Source organism: Kogia breviceps, chromosome 4 (assembly GCF_026419965.1).
Source record: "Kogia breviceps isolate mKogBre1 chromosome 4, mKogBre1 haplotype 1, whole genome shotgun sequence".
In the NCBI taxonomy this organism is placed as follows: Eukaryota; Metazoa; Chordata; class Mammalia; order Artiodactyla; family Physeteridae; genus Kogia; species Kogia breviceps.
Window position 1 is genome coordinate 109095607 of NC_081313.1, and position 20696 is coordinate 109116302.

Below are 20696 nucleotides of genomic sequence, written 5' to 3' on the forward strand. Positions count from 1 at the left end.
TACCTATCATTTCTTTCAAGCTTCATTTTTTTCATTCTCATGAATAGTACCATCCTCCACCCAGAAAACTGAGCCTCCAAACCACTCTACAAAGCACCCAGGATGAGCTTTCTGGGTGAATCCTATTGCCTAGCATAAGAAAAAAGTATCATCAAGTTTCCAGAAGATACTTCAAAGTTCTTTATATCCATCCCTTCCATCTTCACAGAAGGAAGATACAAATGGCTGAAAATCTCCTACTTAAGGTTCTTTGTTTGGAAATTTTACTTTCTGAAAATCTCCTACTTAAGGTTCTTTGTTTGGAAATTTTACTTTCTAATTCTTTTGAAACATGACTTTTGTAAAAGAAGGAATAAAATCAGTAAAAGAAAATTCTGCCCAAAATCAAGACAGAAGAAAGTTATGATTGGATGCTACCAAATGCCTCTAATTTTTATCTCACTTTGCTGAAACAGTCACAAAGTTGTCAGTAAATTCTACTATAAACAGAGGAAAAATCCTGAAATTCACTCCTACCACCAAGAGAGCCATGCCAGCTCACGAATCAGAAACTGTTCAAACCTTGCAGAGAATTCCACTCTCAGAGCACAGTTTGGCAATGCATCTGATGAGTAAACACAAGGAAAGTGAAAGTCTTTTAACATGCGGCCATGCTATCTCCTTTCTCTTTGCAAGCAAATGAATCTAAGAATAATCTAGCCTAGAGAAGAGTGGCATATTTAATCTTGTCAGATCTTACTCCTTTCAAAGGGTTCACACTGCTCCTAAAATAAAGAACAAAAACTATTAAGGTGGCCTCCACCTGGCTCTCCACACCCTTCTCTTCCTGTTTCTTCCTCTCTGCTTGTGGCACTGAACATAGTGGTTTATTTTCACTCTATCATGTTGCTTCCTAGTTAAGGTCAACTATACACATTCTTTTTTCAGCTTCCACTAATCTCTGAATTTAAACTCTTTACTTAATTAACTTTCACATTCATTTTTTAGAAATTCCTTTGTTTATGATTAGCCAAATATAGATTTGGGTAACTCTTTATATTAATTTTTAAACAGCTTAACTGAGGTATAATCAATATACCACAAATTCACTCATTTTAAGTGCACAATTCAATGACTTTTATGATATTGAAAAGAACTGTGCAAACATCACCACAAAGAGATCTCTTATGCCTTGTCTGCAGTCAATCCCTGCCCCAGGTAACCAATAACCTACTCTGTCTCTATAGATTTGTGTTTCCTGGACAGTTTCTATAAATGGAATCATGTAATATGTGATGTTTCTATCTTGCTTCTTCCATTTAGCATAATATGTTTGAGGTCTGTCCATGTAGTGTGTAGCAGCATTTTATTCCTTTTTACTGCCAAATAGTATTCCACTATATAGATGCAGAGCATTTTATCTATCCATTCACTGAACAATTTAATTATTTCAAGTTTTAGGCTAGTATGAATAGTGCTACTAAGAACATCTATGTACAGTCTCTGCACGTGTTTTCATTTCTCTTGGGTAAATACGTAAAAGTGGAATTACTGGGTCATGTGGTAAAATTTTAAGAAACTGCCAAACTTTCCTAAAGTGGCTATACTTACATCTGCACCACAAATATATGATGATTCCAGGTGTCACCATACCCTCACCAATACTTGTTATGTCTAGCTTTTAGACTGCAGATACTTTTTTTTTAACATCTTTATTGGAGTATAATTGCTTTACAATGGTGTTTTAGTTTCCACTTTATAACAAAGTAAATTAGCCATACGTATTTCCCCATATATCCTCCCTCTTGCATCTCTCACCTTCCCTATTTCACCACTCTAGGTGGACACAAAGCACCGGGCTGATCTCCCTATGCTATGTGGCTGCTTCCCACTAGCTATCTATTTTACATTTGGTAGTGTATACATGTCCATGTCACTCTCTCACTTCGTCCCAGCTTACCCTTCCCGTGTCCTCAAGTCCATTCTCTACAGCTGCATCTTTATTCCTGTCCTGCCCCTAGGTTCTTCAGGACATTTTTTTTTTTTTTTTTAGATTCCATACATATGTGTTAGCATACAGTATTTGTTTTTCTCTTTCTGACTTACTTCACTCTGTACAACAGACTATAGGTCCATCCACCTCACTACAAATAACTCAATTTTGTTTCTTTCTATGGCTGAGCAATATTCCATTGTATATATGTGCCACATCTTCTTTACCCTTGACTGCAGCTACTTTTTAAAAAATATTTTTAATTGAAGTAACACTGGCTTACAACATATGTTTCATATGTACAACATTATATTTCTACTTCTGTATACCCTATAGCATGCTCACTATCAAAATTTAGTTTCCATCCATTACCATACAGGCGATCCCCTTTACCCATTTCACACGCCTGCAACTGTAGCTATTCTAATGGGTGTAAAGTGAGTATCTTATTAATTTTTGTGTGTGGTATAAGATAAGAATCTAAATTAAGTTTTTGCATATAAGTACTCAATCAACCCAGCACCATTTGTTGAAAAAACTATGCTTTCCCAATTGAAATGCTTTAGTACCTTCATCAAAAATAAACTGCTTACTGGTGGTTCCTTTTTAATACTCAGTTGTGTTATACCCACATTGTGTGCACATCTTAGCTACATAGCTACAAGGCCATTAAGAAAAAAACAACACAGAAACTGTTTATAAGGGTTTATTTCTGGGTTCTCAATTCTGTTCCACTTATCTATAAATCTATACTTTTCCTTGATAGCACTTAAATATGTGTAGCTATTTTAATTAACTTTCTCTCCCCCACTATGCAATAAACTCAGAAGGACAAATCCCATGTCTTCCCACCACTCTACACCAGGCTAAGCATAATGTATAGCAGACAAACATTTAATAGTAAGTGAATGAATCAACAAATGAACAAATAAAGCTATTAAAATCCATAAGAATCCAGTAAATGCTTAGAAATAATGACAAACGCAGTGTGCAATGAAACACTGAAGTTAATACCATTTCTCTATACCAGTTGCATATATATAATAAAAGAGATCACTGTTGCCAAAATTCTTGAAAGAAAAACAGAGAAGAATATCTTCATAATCTTGAGGAAGGGATTTTGTTTTTTTAAACAGGACATGCGAAGCACTAATCACAAGCAGAAAAATTGAGAAAGTAAAAAATTTCTTCTCTTCAAAAGATGCCATTAATAGAGTAAAAACAACAAGCCACACAGTGGGAGAAGATATTCACAATTTATGTACCCAACAAAGGACTCAGATATAGAATTCATAAAAATTTTCTACAAACCAATAGAAATAAGATAGCCCAACTAAAAAATGGTCAAAAACTTGAATCAGGAGATCATAAAAGAGCTATCCAAATAGCCTATAAAAACATGAAAATCATTCATCATCATTAGTAAGCAGGAAAACAAAAAACAAAATCATGAGATAAAATGAAATATATATTTTAGATTCTAATGTTACAATCTCCTGGGACTTCCCTAGTGGCACAGTGGTTGAAATCCGCCTGCCAATGAAGGCGACACGGGTTCGATCCCTGGTCCAGCAAGATCCCACATGCCACGGAGCAACTAAGCCTGTGAGCCACAGCTACTGGGCCTGAGCTCTAGAGACCATGAGCCACAACTACTGAAGCCCGCGTGTCTAGAGCCCATGCTCCGCAACAGGAGAGGCCACCACAATCAGAAGCCCACACACCGCAATGAAGAGTGGCCCCTGCTTGCTGCAACTAGAGAGGGCCTGCACTCAGCAACGAAGACCCAACACAGCCAAAACTAAATAAATAAAATAAATAAATTTTTTTTAAAAAAGAATCTCCTAAATTTGAGCATGTGCATTTCCAATGCTTTTATTCCTAAGAATATTCCCAAGAAGAATGAGTAAATAGAGGTACAAAAACACATGAATAAAATATTCATAGAAACTTACTATTCATGATAGGGAAAAACTGGAAACCCAAATATTTATTAATAGTGGGAAGGATAAACAAATTATGTTATTTTCACATAACTGTATACTGTAAAGCACTGAAAAAGAATGAATGCAAAAACATGGAAGAATCTCCAACATTTATGAAGTATAAAAAGCCTGACCAAAAGATTTTTATCTATATGAAATTCACAGAGAAAAAACTAACCTAAGGTGACAGACATCAGAACTAGATTACCTTTCCAAGACAGATGACTAGAGCCTTCTGAAGAGCTGATATGTTCTATATATTCACTGCATAGTAGTTACACAGTTGTATATATTTATTAAACTTTGTTGCACTGTACACCTTCTGTGAGCTCTATGTATATTATATTTCACAGTTTAGGAATATATTTCAATCTCCTCTACAGAAACTGTTCCAGAATCAAATGAATTTCAATGCTAACAATCTAAATTTTAAACATTAATTTAAGCTAATTATGGAAATACTTACCAAAAAAGAACTTGATTGCCACTGTATCTCTCATAGCGTGCTCTTGCAGACATTAATCTAACATATTTTTTAAAAAGTAAAAAATTTTTAAATTATTATATTTGAATTGTTTCAAAAATTGTTATAATTACAACAAAAAATGATCAGATCTATCACTAAATTTTTCACTAGAGTTTAAAAATATGATCACACACACACACAAATCTGTTGAATAAATATAAATTTGCTTGCATTTAAAAATACTTTACTACTAATGCCCTAGTTTTTTCTTTCTTCTTGATACACTTACTTGACATATACTAATATCTAAATTATATTACACAGAAAACAGAAAATAATAAATTCCAAACAATTATATTTAGAATCTGGTCCATAGCCAGAAACTTAAAGAATAGCCTGAAAAAGTGATCAGTAAGCTGGTCATGGAAGAAAAACACAGTTTAATTAAAATATTATGCAAAGTTATAATAGTGCTTACAGCACTCAAAAGTATTTTTACAAATATAATCACAATGATACAAGGTAGCAGGAGAGAAAACTCACTTTACAGAAAGGAAAAATGAGGTTCGGAAAGTTTACGGGTACTGTCCATAGGAGCTTATGCTAAATCAAGAGTCTTGCTCCTTCCACTTTAATATAACACTACATCATACCATGCCCATCTCAAGCATTTGATACAATAAATATCAATACAAACTACAAAGAAAAAGTTCTGTTTTCACTAGCTAGCACATACTGAGCATTGCACTTTGCTTTAAATATTCTCATTTAATCCTCAAAATGCTGTAACAAAGGTAATCTTTTATCCCAATTTTATGGAAGACAAAACTGCAGCTTAGACTTGCTCAAAGTCCCAAGGCTAAGGAAAACTGGAATGAGAAAGGCCAATTTCTTTGCATATCCTATAATAAGCCCCTAAATGATTTGGTCCCTGCAACTATCTATCCAAACTCATTTGAATAACTCCTTAGCACATGCTCTTAAACACAGCATCACACTTACCTAAGCTGATGTTCCCTGAGATTTGATAATATTTCCATTCCATGAAGATAAGAATAAATAGTATTTAAGTCCTGTAGAACAGAAAAGATTTTAGATTAATTTTCAAATATACTTTTTAAAATATAATGATATCCCACAATTCCAATTTTAAGCAAACAACCATTTATGACACAATTGTTAACTACAGAAGAGTCACAAAATCTCTGAATTACAATAGATCTGAAAAGGTTTATAAGAGTTCCCTCAACTCACACCGGAACCCCTCCTCAGCATGGCTGACAACCTCTATTCAAACAATGCCAGAAATCAAAAACTCATTATTTCATATAAAAGTATATTTCATTTCTAAACAGATACAATCTTTCTTCTTTAGGGACCTCCAAATATTTGAAGTTATCCTGTCTTCTTTTAAGTCTTTTTTTTTTTTTTCTCCAGATAACAAAGTCTAAATATTTGCAGGTTCCAGATCTTTAAGCATCCTAACTGATCTCCTCTGGAGATGATTCTGTTTGTCAATATTCCTCTTAAAATACGATTTTCTAAAAAAAACCTCTTTTCAAACAGACTCAAGGTGGTATTAATCTACCACTAAACAAAACTGACGTCCAATGGGACAATGCTATTGTTTACTCTCTGAAAGAACTGGGGAACATTTCTCTAGCCCTCATTCAGATAATTAGATATTAATAAACCCAGGTTAATAAAGTATAGTAGTATAGTATAACCTCAGCTAAGAGCAATGGCATAGCAAAAGGAAAATGTGGAAGCAGGGAACATTCCTGACAGAAAAGAGTATTTTACCACAGAATGTTGGTGCACGGTGATTATAAAGAAGCTTAAATTCTCTATGTAAAATTTACCACCTTATTCTCTTACAAGGAGTAATGCCTTTATACCAGGGCAGACTGCTCCCAAACACTACTCTCTTTGATATATAACAAGAGAATTACAAATGACAGAGAGAACAAAAGAAAAGACACAAAAGACAACTTTTTTCCCCAATATGCTACTAAGACAACAGGGAAGCTCTAAGAAAAAAAGCAATAATCTCTGATTCCAAAGCTTACAACTGCCAATTAACCATGATGGATTCAATGACCACACACATCTCTGCTAAATCCTTACCAAAATAAGAGGGAAAAAGATTTTTAAGTATATAAATATTTTTAAAAAGAGATGAATAGATTAAAAGAGGAAACCACAGCAAATGAGTCTATAGACCTAAAAAAGGTCTATAAAATTCTATAAGACAGCAGAGGGAGCAGTGATATGATAAACTGTACTTGCAGAGAGGGCTACAATGATATGTCTTATCCCATATGCTCTTTTGCAGTGAGACCTTGTCACTCTCTCTTCAAAAGTAGGAATCTAGGTGCCCTCCGCATGGATCTGGGTTGGTCCTGTGATTTGTTCTGACCCAAAGAATGTGCCAGAAGTGAGGTCGTGCAACTTCTAAGATTCAAATACCGTGAGAGCACCAATGTTGTGAGGAAGCCCAAAATAGCCTCATTGAAAGAGAAAGGCCACCTGAAACAGCACCAAGGAACCGGATATGTGATTCCTTCTTAGACCAGACCAGCTACCAGCTGAATGGAACTAAGAGAACGATCCAAGTTGAGGTTCTGTGGGGCAAAAGAAACAACCTCCTAGCCAAAACTTTCTGAGTTGAGGTCAGAAACAGAGTCCTGGAAAAAGTCTGGCTCATAGTGAGCTAACTGAGCCTGCAGACCCACCTAATAGTCTTGTCTCTCTCCACTCCCCAAGTTTATAACTAGAATTTATTTATCTGGCAGTTAGAATAACTCCCACAAAGGAACCTATGTGGTAAAAGCTATCATAGTGAGAAAAGTCAAGTGGAAACCTCTGAAATTGCCCCATTCCCCAGAACAAGACAGTAAATAAAAGACAATATTGCTTTTCCAAAGAGGCAAAGAAGCAAAGACTAGGGCCACCAGTAAAGGCTCAAAAATATGCAAGGGTGACAGTCCTTCTCATGCATCATCTGCAAAAATCAGATGGATCCTAAAAACTGACTACAGACTGTCACAGACTTAACCAAATTTTAGCTCTGGGCACAGCTGCAAGTCCCAGACATAATATTGTTGAAGGAATGATTAATTAAGCTTCAGGTATTGATTTGGTGAATGTATTCTTTTCCATTCCAGTTACTAAAGTAAAAAGTACAAGAAACAGTTGGCAGTCATGCAGGACAATATTAACTTACAGTTTTGCCTAAGGGCTATTGCAACTTTCTCAGTCTCTACCATAATATAACCTGAAGCCATCTAGACCACCTGACACATTACATATGTATTATGCTGACTGAACAGAATGAACAAGAGAATGAGCAAGGAGTGGCTGTTACCCTGGAGTCTTGGGTAACACACTTGAACTCCTGGAAGTGAGATATTAACTCTATGAGGGCTCAAAAGACCTGCCACTTTAATGTTTTCGGGGGTGCAGTGTCAGAGCATTACAAAACATCCCTTCCAAAGTAAAAGAAAAACTTTTGAGACTTCAGCTTTCATTCAAGATGGAATAAGAGGGATTGGACTTACCTTCCATCTAAAACAACTAAAAATCATAATAAATAAATGAAACATTTTTCAAGAGGTAAGACATTACGAAAAAAAGACAGTAGCATTTGAGAGAAGGGAAACAAATGAGGTAATTCATATAATTATCATACCTTACTGCCTGGTGGTATCTTGAGAAGAAGCTGGCCACCTGCAGAGTAGAAGGTAGCTCAAGTTTGCAGAGCTGGACAGAGAGAGCGCATACTACACAGAAAGAAAGAATGTTCTGAAAACCTACAGAGGGTCTCACTTGTGTCTAGGTTGAGTACTGATCTTTTCACGTGCATGAAGAAATAACCTGAACTCTAGGAAAGAACCATCTGAAAGGATTAGAGTAGTGGTCCTCAATCAAGACTGATTTTGCCCCCGAGGTGACACAGTGATATCTGGAGACATTTGGGGTTGTTATAATTTTCAGAGGGGAAGGCGGGGCACTACTAGCATCACGTGACTATAAGCCAGAGATGCTGCTAAATATCCTATGATGCCCAAGACAAGGCCCCAGAATAAAGGATTCTCTGGGCCAAAACATCAACAGTTCTGGGGTTTAAATTTCTTGGATTAAAGGGAACAATACCCAAAAGTCACACAGGGACTAGAAGAGTTACTGTTCCCACCAGGGAGAGTGGAAAAATCTCATAATTCAGAACACATTTAGTAGAGTACTCAAAAGCCTTTGGATTCAGTACTGGGCAAAATTAACACTGCACTAAATGCTACTCTGGTGCTACATAGCATAGCTCAAAAAAGAGCTCCAAAGGGTCATATGATTTACAAATTACCTGTGTCCCAGAAGAATATTTACAGGAAATAAAATATACCCAGCACATAAAAAAGTAAAATTCACAATCTCTGGTACTCCATTAAAAATCACCAGGCATGAAAAGAAACAGGAAAAATGACCCATAAGGAGAAGAGAAAAAAATCAAAACCAACTCAGTAATTACCAGATAACAGAATTAGTACAAAAAGACATTTAAAAACTTATTAAAACTATATTCCATATGTTCAAGAAAATACAGAAAAGATTAACTATATAAGAAGGGGCACTAAAAAAAAATTTCAGAGATGAAAACAACACTGAGATGTAAAATACACTGGATGGGATAAGTGGCACATTAAGACATTGTAGGAGAAAAGATTTAAAAACTTAAAGACACAAAAATAGAAATAAAAAATAAAATACATGGGGGAAGGAGATCAAGATGGTAGAGGAGGATTCAGAGCTCACCTCCCCCAATGAACACATTAAAAATACATCTATTGTACATGTGGAGCAACTCTCACTGAAAACAAACTGGAGACTGGCAGAAAGGCTCTTTTACAACCAAGGCTGTAATGAAAGATCCACATCAGGTGGAAATCAGGTAGGAAAAGAGGAGAAGCAATCAGGTGAGGACCTGTGCCCCTAGGAGGGGACACAGCAGAGGAGGGGGACTGCATGGGCTCAGAGACCCTCTCCAAACAGTGAGGGGTGTGAACCACATATTAGGAAACCCAGCCCTGGGGTCCAACACCAGAAAGATAAGTCCTCTTGGCTGACTTGAAGACCAGTGGGACTAGCAGGGGAGTTGTGAGAAATCTAGACGTTGCTAGTGAAGAGCACCCACGTGCTTGGTTTCTCTCAAAGCAGGGTGGAGAAAGCAACTGAAAATGCCAGGTACTCTAGCTGGCTTCCTGCATCTGCCCAAACGTGCACCCTGGCTCAAGCTGAGGGCCGCTTCAGCCCCTCTTGCTCCATGGCACAGCTCTCCACTAGGGTGAAGACTGACACAGCCAAGTAGAGTAGACAGCTGTGGCAGAGAGAGCCAGCTCAGACCCAGCACTGCATCTCAATGGGGGGAGGGCAACCATTACGGGCATTCGTGGGGACAGCAGATTAGAAAGAGTCTGGAACTCCAGTGTGCTGGGACTGCCCCAGTGTGCACCTTGACCCACATCGACTGCCCACTCTGGCCTCTCATGGTCCAGCACTGCTACCCTCTGGGGCGAAAATGCCAAGGTTGCTGGGGGCGGGGGGGCACACACTTAGAGAAAATGGAACCAGCTCAGACCTAACCTTCAGGACTTCTGCTCTCAAACCTTGGAAACTTGGGACAAGGATACCAATTCCTGCCACTTGTATTTAACATAGTATTGGAAGTCCTAGTCACAGCAATCATAGAAGAAAAAAAGACATAAAAGGCATCTAAATTGGAAGAGAAGAAAAACTGTCACTATCTGCAGATGATGTCATATTTTATATAGAAAACTCTATAAAATTTCCACCAAAAAAACTATTAGAATAAATGAATTCAATAAAGTTTCAGGATATAAGATTACTATACAGAAATCTGTGGCTTTCCTATACACTAATAATAATGAACTATCAGAAAGAGAAAGCAAGAAAACAATTGCATTTGGAACTGCATGAAAAGAATAAAATATCTAGGAATAAACTTGACCAAGGAGGTGAAACACCCATACACTGAAAACTATAAAACACTGATAAAGGAAACTGAAGATGATACAAAGAAATGGAAAGATATCCTGTGTTCATGGACTGGAAGAATTAATATTGTTAAAATGTCCATACTTCCCAAAGCAATCTACAGATTTAATACAATCCCTATCAAAATACCCATGACATTTTTTTACAGAACTAAAACAAATAATCCTAAAACTTCTATGGAACCACAAAAGAACCTGAATAGCCAAAGCAACCTTGAGAAAAAAGAACAAAGCTTGAGGTATCATGATCTCTCACTTCAGACTATACTATAAAGTAACAGTAATCAAAACAGGATGATAGTGGCTCAAAAAAAGGACACATAGATCAATGAAATGGAACAGAGAGCCCAAAAATAAACCCACATACCTATGGTCAATTAATCTAAGTCAAAGGGGGCAAGAATATTCAATGGGGAAAAGACAATCTCTTCAGTAAGTCATGCTGGGAAAACTGGACAGCTACATGTAAAAGAATGAGATTAGGACATTTCCTCACACCATATACAAAAATAAACTCAAAATGGATTAAAGACCTAACTGTAAGACCTGAAACCATGAACTCCTAGAAGAGAACACAGAACACTCTGACATAAATCACAGCAATATTTTTTTGTGTGTCCTAAGGCAACAGAAACAAAAGCAAAAATAAACAAATGGGACCTAATTAGACATAAGAGCTTTTGCACAGCCAAAGGAAACCATCGACAAAACAAAAAGACAATTGATTGCTGAATCAGAGAAAATATCTACAAATGATATGACCAACAAGGGGTTAATATCCAAAATATATAAACAGCTCATATAATTCAGTATCAAAGAAACAAACAACCCAATGAGAAAATGAGAAGAAAAAGACATGAAAGACATTTTTCCAAAGAAGATATACAGACGGCCAAGAGGCATATGAAAAGATGCTCAACATCACTAATCATCAGAGAAATGCAAATCAAAACCATAATTATATACCACCTCGTTCCTGTCAGAACAGCTATCAGCAGAAAGATCACAAATAACAATTCTTGGCAAGGCTGTGGGGAAAAGGGAGCCCTAGTAAGGAAAGGGAATATAAATTGGTGCAGCCACTATGGAAAACAGTATGGAGGTTCCTTCAAAAACTAAAAATAGAACTACCATAAGATCCAGCAATTCCACTTCTAGGTATATATCCGAAGAAAATTAAAACACTAATTCAAAGAGGTACATGCACCCAATGTTCACAGCAGCATTATTTACAACAGCCAAGATACGGAAGCCACTAAGTGTCCATCAACAGATGAACAGATAAAGAAGACGTAGTATGTGTATGTACGTGTACACTCGCACACACACACATATACACACACAATGGAACACTGCTCAGCCACGAAAAGGAATGAAATTTTTCCATTGGTAATAACATGGATGGACCTGGAGGGTATTATGCTTAGTGAAATAAATCAGACAGAAAGACAAATACTGCATGTTATCACTTACATATGGAATCTAAAAAGTAAAACAAATGAATACATATAACAAAACAGAAACAGATTCATGGATATAGAGAACAAACTAGTTGTTACCAGTGGGGAGAGAAGCAAGATAGGGGTAGGAGGTTAAAAGGTACCAACTACTAAATATAAAATAAATAAGATACAAAGATGTAATGTACAGCACAGGGAATACAGCCAATATTTTATAATAACTTTAAATGGAGTATAATCTACAAAAATACTGAATTGCTATGTTGTATGTATGATCTAACACTGCATAATATTGTAAATTAACTATACTTCAATTTAAAAATATAAATAAATAAAACACAGGGAGAAAAGATGGAAAAAATATGAATAGAGCACAAAAATGTGAACAGTAAGATAAGCATCAACTTTAAGCAGGCCTAAGAGAAGTAAAACTGGAGTCACTGTGAAGACAAAGAACAAAAAACCAGTTTGGAGAAGGGTGGAAAATCTTCCATATTTGATATAAACTTGCACATCCATGAAGCTCAACAAAACTCAAGCACAAGAAATATGAAATAAACAACAGCAAAGATCATAATCAAATTGCTTAAAAATGATAAAATTATAAAAGCAGCTAGAGAAAGAAGATAAATTACACAGTGAGATCATTAGAATACAGAACACTTCTAGTCAGAAACAATGCAATCCAGACAACACTGTAGTAACACCTTTAAAGTCACAAAAGAAAAAAACCAACAATCTAGAATAGTATTCCCAGTAAAAATACCTTTCAAAGAGGAAGGCAAAATATTTTTCATATATACAAAGGTTGAGTCAGTCAATCACCAGCACACCTGCTCTACAAAAAATGTTAAAAGTCATTCATAAAAGAGGAACACGATAAAAGATGGAAATCTGGAGCTACACAGAGGAATGAAGAAAACTGGATATGGTAACTACATGGGTAAATATAAATCTTTTTTCTAATTATTTAAAAGACAATTGACTATTTAAAGAAACAGCAACAATGACAACAAATTATTATGAGGTTTATTTATGTGTACAAGTAAAATGCATCACAACAGCACAAAGGCCAGGAGGTAAAAATGGAAGTATAGCATTGCAAGGTTCTTATATAAGAAATAGTATAATATCACTCGAAGGTTGATTGTGATAAGTTTAAGATGTATATTATAAATCTTAATAAATTTCAGTTTGTAGATTCTTTTGGATTTTCTACATATGCAATGACACCTCCTGTGAACAAGAACACTAGTATTTCCTCCCCAATCTATGTATGTACGTACTTTTTTTTTTTCCCTAGCTTTAATGCATGAGCTAGAACTTCCAAAACAGTGGTTGGTAGGTGTAGTCATATACTACAAACACAGCTGCTGAGGCCCCACCCTTTGAACTAAGAGTCATCACAACCTGGTCAGACACCCACAAAATGCCTATCCCATGGAAATGTGCTTGTTATTTTCTCATGTCAAGACAATTTCGTTTTAGTGGCAAACGAGGTCTGAAAACTGGAAAGGTTATGTCATGGCAAACAGAATTAGAAGTCCATAACTTGACCTGACCAATGAGGATAGGCTAGAGTCCAGGAGTCCCAGAATTTCCTGAGATCCTCAACTGAATTATGTCATATCATTTCCTCTGTTTTCAAGTCAGAGGACATCTCTGGTACATCACTGATGATGCCATGAATAGCTGACAAAGAATTAGGAATTCACTTTTCAATTTTAAAGTTAAGTGAGAAACATAATTAACAAGTTTTTTTGTAGTTGTTGTTTTTGTTTTGAGGTACGCGGACCTCTCACCGCTGCGGCCTCTCCCGTTGCGGAGAACAGGCTCCGGACGTGCAGGCTCAGCGGCCATGGCTCACGGGCCCAGCCGCTCCGCGGCATGTGGGATCCTCCCAGACCGGGGCACGAACCCGAGTCCCCTGCATCGGCAGGCAGACTTTCAACCACTGAGCCAGCAGGGAAGCCCACAAGTTTTGAAATATACACGTGGTTCTCCAGTTCTCTGCCTGAAGAAAGTCTGACAAAGTTGATGAACTTTAGAATCTAAAAGTCCTTCAAATTATCTAAAAGTTTGCCCTTTATTTGTCTCCAATCTTTGACAATTTGGCCATTTTACATGCAGTTCTTCAAGAGCATCTATAAATGGTGACTGCAGGGATTTGAATAGAAGTATTAGGATTACTCCTATTCGGGTTGGCAAACTTCTTCTATAAAGGGTCAGATAATAAATATTCTAGGTTTTCTGGATCATATGGTTTTTGTCACAAGTACTAATCCACTTTGCCTTTGTAGCATGAAAACAACCAAAAAAAAAAAAAAAAAAGAAAAAGGTAAATGAATGGGTGTGGGCACATTCCAATAAACCTTTATTTACAAAATAGTTGGTAGGCTAATTTGGCTCCCAGGCAATACTCTGTCAACTCCTAATGCATATGGCCAAAAATATCTAACAAAGAAGTCAAGCCATGAATAAACACCTCTTTAGCAAATACCTCAACTTACGACTTTTGGTGGAAACTGAGTATATCACATTTTCACTTTTCCAACCTTCCATAAAACTATGGCACAGGCAAATGACCCAAGCACTACCAATCACATATACTCATCATAAACTGTTAATCTAGTGATACCTAGAGGCAAGAACTATCCAGAATCCACTTTGGCAGCTAGTGGTTGAAGGGTCTGTGAACACATGCAGTGTATAGTATAGATGTTCAGCAGTACAAGTTGTGGTATTCACTGTGTTCAGTGCTAGCAGCAGTAGTATCTTTACCAAATATGTGATAAAGAGTATGGATCATAGTTGTCTAGCCCCAAGTCTATTTCTCCAGCACTCCCAACAATTCTGTAGCTACCCGCTATCCTTTTAATAAATTCCTTTTCTTTAAATTGACCAGAATTGGGTACCGCTACATGTAAGTAACAACCCTGAAAGACTCTTACAGTAGCACCATCAGCATCACTTGGGAACTTGGCAAAAATGCAAATTCTCAGATTCCATCCCAGACCTAGTGAATCAGAATCTCTGGGAGTAGGATCTAGCTGTTTGTGGTTTAATGAGCCCTACATATGGTTCTGATGCACAGAAAGTTTAGAAGTGGCTTATTGGTAGGATCTATGCCACTCGGGTTATCTGGCTGATAACCTATTAATGAGGAGGAACGCAAGCACTGAGATGTCTAGTAAATCCTGGTCCCTCCAGTGCACCTGGTTTTAGGGTCACAGGATGTTAAGCATTTATGAAAGGACAGAAAATAATCTCCCAGAACAAAGGATGGTTGTTGTAGCAAACTGATTAATTCTCACATATGATGTGAGTGGTTATGGTTTTGGTTTATGCAGGACAGCAAGTATTGATAGTTGTTGACTGTGTAATGCTGGTCTTAGAAAGGGGTTTCTTCAAAATTGAGTTACCTGTAGTGAGGTGGATGGACCTAGAGACTGTCATACAGAGTGAAGTAAGTCAGAAAGAGAAAAACAAATACCATATGCTAACACATATATATGGAATCTTAAAAAAAAAATGGTTCTGAAGAACCTATGGGCAGGACAGGAATAAAGACACAGACATAGAGAACGGACTTGAGGACACGGGGAGGGGGAAGGGTAAGCTGGGACGAAGTGAGAGAGTGGCATGGATATACATACACTACCAAATGTGAAACAGATAGCTAGTGGGAAGCATCCACATAACACAGGGAGATCAGCTCGGTGCTTTGTGACCACCTAGAGATAGGGATAGGGATGAGACAGGGATAGGGAAGGTGGGAGGGAGATGCAAGAGGGAGGGGATATGGGGATATATGTATATGTATAGCTGATTCACTGTTATACAGCAGAAACTAACAAACCATTGTAAAGCAATTATACTCCAGTAAAGATGTTAAAAAAAAAAAAAGTGTTAATTCCTGCCTGGAAAAAAAGAAAGGCGTTTCTTGTGGTTTCTGTACCAATTATCTCTGAGACAGGCTAAAAGTACTGCACTATCTGTTAGGCTTTTGGTATGTACAAGATCAATAAAAGCTATTACAGAAAGCCAAAACAAACAACCCTGACAGAGGCAGACTGGAAGTCTTACAGATATTTCTTGGTAATAAAAAATTTAAATGCTATATTCAAAGTGATGTTAATTATTTAGTGTGCACTTGAAAGCTGCTCTGCTCAACGTGAAAGAGAGAAATCATGAGGAAGATGAAAAAACTCAGAATTTATGACATTCCAGATCAGTAACTCCTAGATCAGCCACTGGTTCTGTAACTACAAAATACTGCAGAAATTATCCAGGGGTATTAGAAGAACAAATACCAACTCAGGATTAGGGAATTAAAAATAATATAAGTTCCACTTGGACAAAAAGAAGGTGAGGAAGCGGTGATGACTCAGCACTTCCTAAAACATATTAGCTATACCCTCTCAGCCAGTCAGTTACATGAGTGAAGGTGGGCAAGCTGAGGTGGGTGAGACCACTGCCATCTTACAAAACAGCCCTTCGAATAATCCATACCTAATGCATTCACTGTAGGCATATTCTATGACTTTTCAATTTCACTGTTAAATGAAATATTCAATTCATATTTGAAGCTCTGTATGTATGAAGAATTAATAATTCTGCTAAGTATACACTTCTAATTAAGCACTTTGGGATTTCTATCCCCTTCGTCAACGCTGTACCAAGCAGTACGCTTCTCTCAGCAACTCCATCTCTCAATTCGGCTGACTGCTGCTCTACACATGCTTATAAAACCAACCAAAACTTGGAAAACTCAAAGTGGAATGCTTAGAGCAATTCTGAATTTTTTGTTTCTCAAAGTCTAAAACCAGTTTATTTCTTATCTATGATATGCTTAAGTCATCACATACAACTTTCAATACAACATTAAGTATCTAAAACACTCATTAACCAAGATATTTTACTCGTTATCCCAGCAATTTTAACAATGAAAAGGCTCTCAGGATGTATCTCTATGGTTAGTACAGATTCAATCCCAAAATATACATATTCTGCAGCTGTAGTTGTATAATCAAAACTTATGCTGAAGAATCTTCCCCAAATTATCGTTAGGCTGCCTTCAGCCTAACAATGTGGTTAAAAACTTGGACTGTGGAGACAGCTATGGTTTCAAATTCTGCCTCTATCAGTTACTAACCATGTAACATTGGATAATTTGCTTAACATTTATTTTTTGTACAATAGGAATGACAAACTGCTTCCTTTTAAACATAAAATAAAATAATACCCATTAAATGTGTAGCACGGACACTATCACATGGTAACAAATGTGTATTATAAAATTACAAACAAAGGTTAAATTATATTCAGCAGACAATTAAAGCTATTTTAAAGATTTTCAACAATATCTCCAAGTTAACAAGCCCATACATTAAACATAGAATTCCATTCCACTGGTTTTATCATCCGTGAAGGTGTAACTATATTCTGCAAAATGGCAATAAAGGGCTATATAACACTACCACACCTGGAGTCCAGACCGTGGATTCTATATACCATTTCCTACTAAAAGGAACCCAGGTTCCTCAGATATTCGGTTGGCCAAAAAGTTCCTTCGGCTATTAAGTAAAAATAAAATACACATTTTTCATTTTCACCAAGAACTTTGTTGAACTATGTGTTCACTGTTTTGTTCCACTGTCTTCTGTCATTTTTCAGGCAACTTCATAATTCCATCTTTCCAAAACTTTTTATCTTTTTGAGCAAAGAACTGCTCCAGGTGCCTTTTACAGTCTTCCAGGGAATGGAAATTTTTTCCATTAAGAGAATTTTGTAAAGACCAAAATAAATGGAAATCTGAAGGTGCCATGTCTGGTGAATACGGCGGATGAATCAGAACTTCCCAGCCAAGCTATAACAGTTCTTACCTGGTCATAAAAAAGATCATGTGGTCTCGTGGTATCCTGATGGAAGAGAATGCGTTTTCTGTTGACTAATTCTGGACACTTTTCATCGAGTGTCGCTTTCAGTTGATCTAACTGGGAGCAGTACTTGTTGGAATTAATCATCTAGTTTCCTAGAAAGAGCTCATAAGAGAGGACTCTCTTCCAATCCCACCATATACACAACATCACCTTCTTTGGATGAAGACCAGCCTCTGGTGTGGTTGGTGGTGGTTCATTTACCTTGCCCCACGATCTTTTCTGCTCCACATTATTGTACAGTATCCGCTTTTCATCTCCCGTCAAAATTTGTTTTAAAAACGGAACTTTTCATTATGTTTAAGTGGAGAATTGCACGCGGTAATACCGTCAAGAAGATTATTTTCGCTAAACTTATATGTGGAACTTCAAAGTCATTCACATAACCAAGCTGGTGCAAATGATTTTCAACGCTTAAGATCTGGATATCTTGAATATGTCGGCTATCTTCAGCATGGTATAACGTTGACTGTTCTCAGTTAATGTCTCGATTTGATCGCTATCAACTTCAATTGGTCTACCTGACCGTGGAGCATCGTCCAGCAAGAAATCTCCAGCACCAAACTTCGCAAACCACTTTTGACATGTTTGATCAGCCACAGCACCTTCTCCATACACTGCACAAATCTTTTTTTGTGTTTCAGTTGCGTTTTTACCTTTCTTTAAATAATAAAGCATAATATGCCAAAAAAAGTTGCTTTTTTCTTCCATCTTTAATATTAAAATGGCTACAGAAAAATTCACCAATTTTGATATTTTTTTAAAAATGCACGCTGACATGACAGCTATCACAATACAATCTAACAAAATTGTTTCACATGAAGATAAAGACAACTAAGCGAGCCATCTTACGGAAAACACTGAACGAACTTTTTGGCCAATCCCATAAACGGCTGATTTCAGTAGTAGCGCAAGGAAAGTAAAAGCCTGGAATTTGGGGGCCAGAAAATAAGGTATTACTTAAAGACTACTGGGGGTCATGCCAAAAGGACACAGGAGCTGACTTAGAAAGGGCTACCAGTGGCTAAAGTTGGGGCAACCTGAGAATCAAAAAGAATAATGACAATATTAAAAATACAAAAATAATCCTTGAATTCAGTGATTTTTTTTTTTTTTTTTTTTTAGAGAAGGAGAGGGGCAAATGGGGAAAGTTCTTCTATACAGAATACCAGCTAATTAATGGAAAAGTAATAAAACAACCTACACTTCCTACTGCACACTGAACACTTTCACCTGGGTGACCCCTCAGCATTTCAAGTGCAAATATCCAAAGTTAAACTGATTATCTGTACCCCTAGCTGTGTCTTGCTCCTCGGTTCCCTGATTTAGGTGACACTACCCACCTTCAATGGCTCTGGTAAGAAATCTATCAATCCTACTTTCTAAACATCTCTGCTCATCATCTCAACGGGAGCAATTTAGGGATTCATTATTTCTTACTGGATAACAGAAAACAGCTTTCTTTTTTTTTTTTTTTCCGGTACGCGGACCTCTCACTGTTGTGGCCTCTCCCGTTGCGGGGCACAGGCTCCGGACGCGCAGGCTCAGCGTCCATGGCTCACGGGCTTAGCCGCTCCGTGGCATGTGGGATCTTCCCAGACCGGGGCACGAACCCGTATCGGCAGGCGGACTCTCAACTACTGCGCCACCAGGGAAGCCCAGAAAACAGCTTTCTTGCCTCTAGTCTGGCGCCCTGTAATTCATTCTTCAGAGTGCTGCCAGAGTGACCTTTCTAAAAAGAAAATACAAACTCCTTAACAAGGAGAACACAGTCCCTCATGTTCTGGATCCTGACCATGCCTGCAGCCTCACCTATTTTACTACTTATTCTGTCCCAATGTTCCAGCTACGCAGGCAACTTCCATGTTCATACCAAGCTCATCTTGTGGCCTTGGAAAAAGCTGTTCCCTTTTCAGGAAACACATTGTTCCTTCTTCACCTAACTTTTATATATTCAAATCTATACTCATGTCAGGGTTCCCTTTTCTAAAACAATTTGAATGACACCTGCCTACCCTTTACTCCTCTCTCCCAACAGCCCTCCTACAAAACTCCTGAGCACCTGATATGTGCAACTATCACAGTACTTAACCAGGCTGTATTTTGTCTGTGTACTTGCCCATCTCCTCCACTAAGAACTTTAATCTTTTATCCCTGGCACTTAAAAACAGGACTTTAAAAATATTTACCACACAAACATTCATCAGGCAGTCTTCCACAAAAAAAGTATGCATTCAACTCTGCCTCAGAGAGTCATTTAAGGAGCTCATAAGCAATCCAAACTTCAGTTGCCACTTGTGACACTTATAAACTCTTTTCTAAAAAATATACTATGATGAAGTGTTCTCATATTAAATGAATGCTTTTAAGAAACCAAACTAGAATAGGCTACCATCCTCTGAAAACAAGTTACAAAACAGAATGGTATAAAATTTAAAAAATCACATATCAAGCACACCTGTTTTCATTCTACATAAAACTTGAGAATTATAAACTTCCATTAAATTGACACGGGCACCTAAGGTATTACAGTCAGGATTAAATGAGAGACATTTATTTAGGAAAATATTAGGCCTCTATATAGATGTCAGTAAAAAAAAAAAAAAACAGTTCAAGGCTTAAAATGTAACCTAAAGTTTCACTGATAAAGAGAAAGCAGTGGGGCACTACTGTACTGAGGAAGTCACTGATGAATCATGTGACCCTGAGCAAGACATTTTACCTCTCTCAAGTTCAGTTCCTGTATCTGTATGCAACCCATTTCACTAGCTCTTGAACCATCAGCTAAAGTATTTTTGGAAGAGCT

At 37.2% G+C, this 20696-nt stretch overlaps 1 protein-coding gene across 17 annotated transcripts in view; it reads right to left on the reverse strand.

Annotated features, from left to right (window-relative positions):
- The window catches only part of RAPGEF6 (Rap guanine nucleotide exchange factor 6), a 249402-nt gene that overhangs the window by 217600 nt on the left and 11106 nt on the right, over nt 1–20696 (reverse strand). For all 17 annotated transcript variants that reach the window (XM_067031533.1, XM_067031538.1, XM_067031531.1 and 14 more), the window contains exons 2-3: nt 5426–5496; nt 4424–4480 (exon numbers count right to left, since the gene is read on the reverse strand). In XM_067031533.1, coding sequence (XP_066887634.1) covers nt 4424–4480; nt 5426–5496 — 128 coding nt within the window. The remainder of the gene's footprint in view (nt 1–4423; nt 4481–5425; nt 5497–20696) is intronic.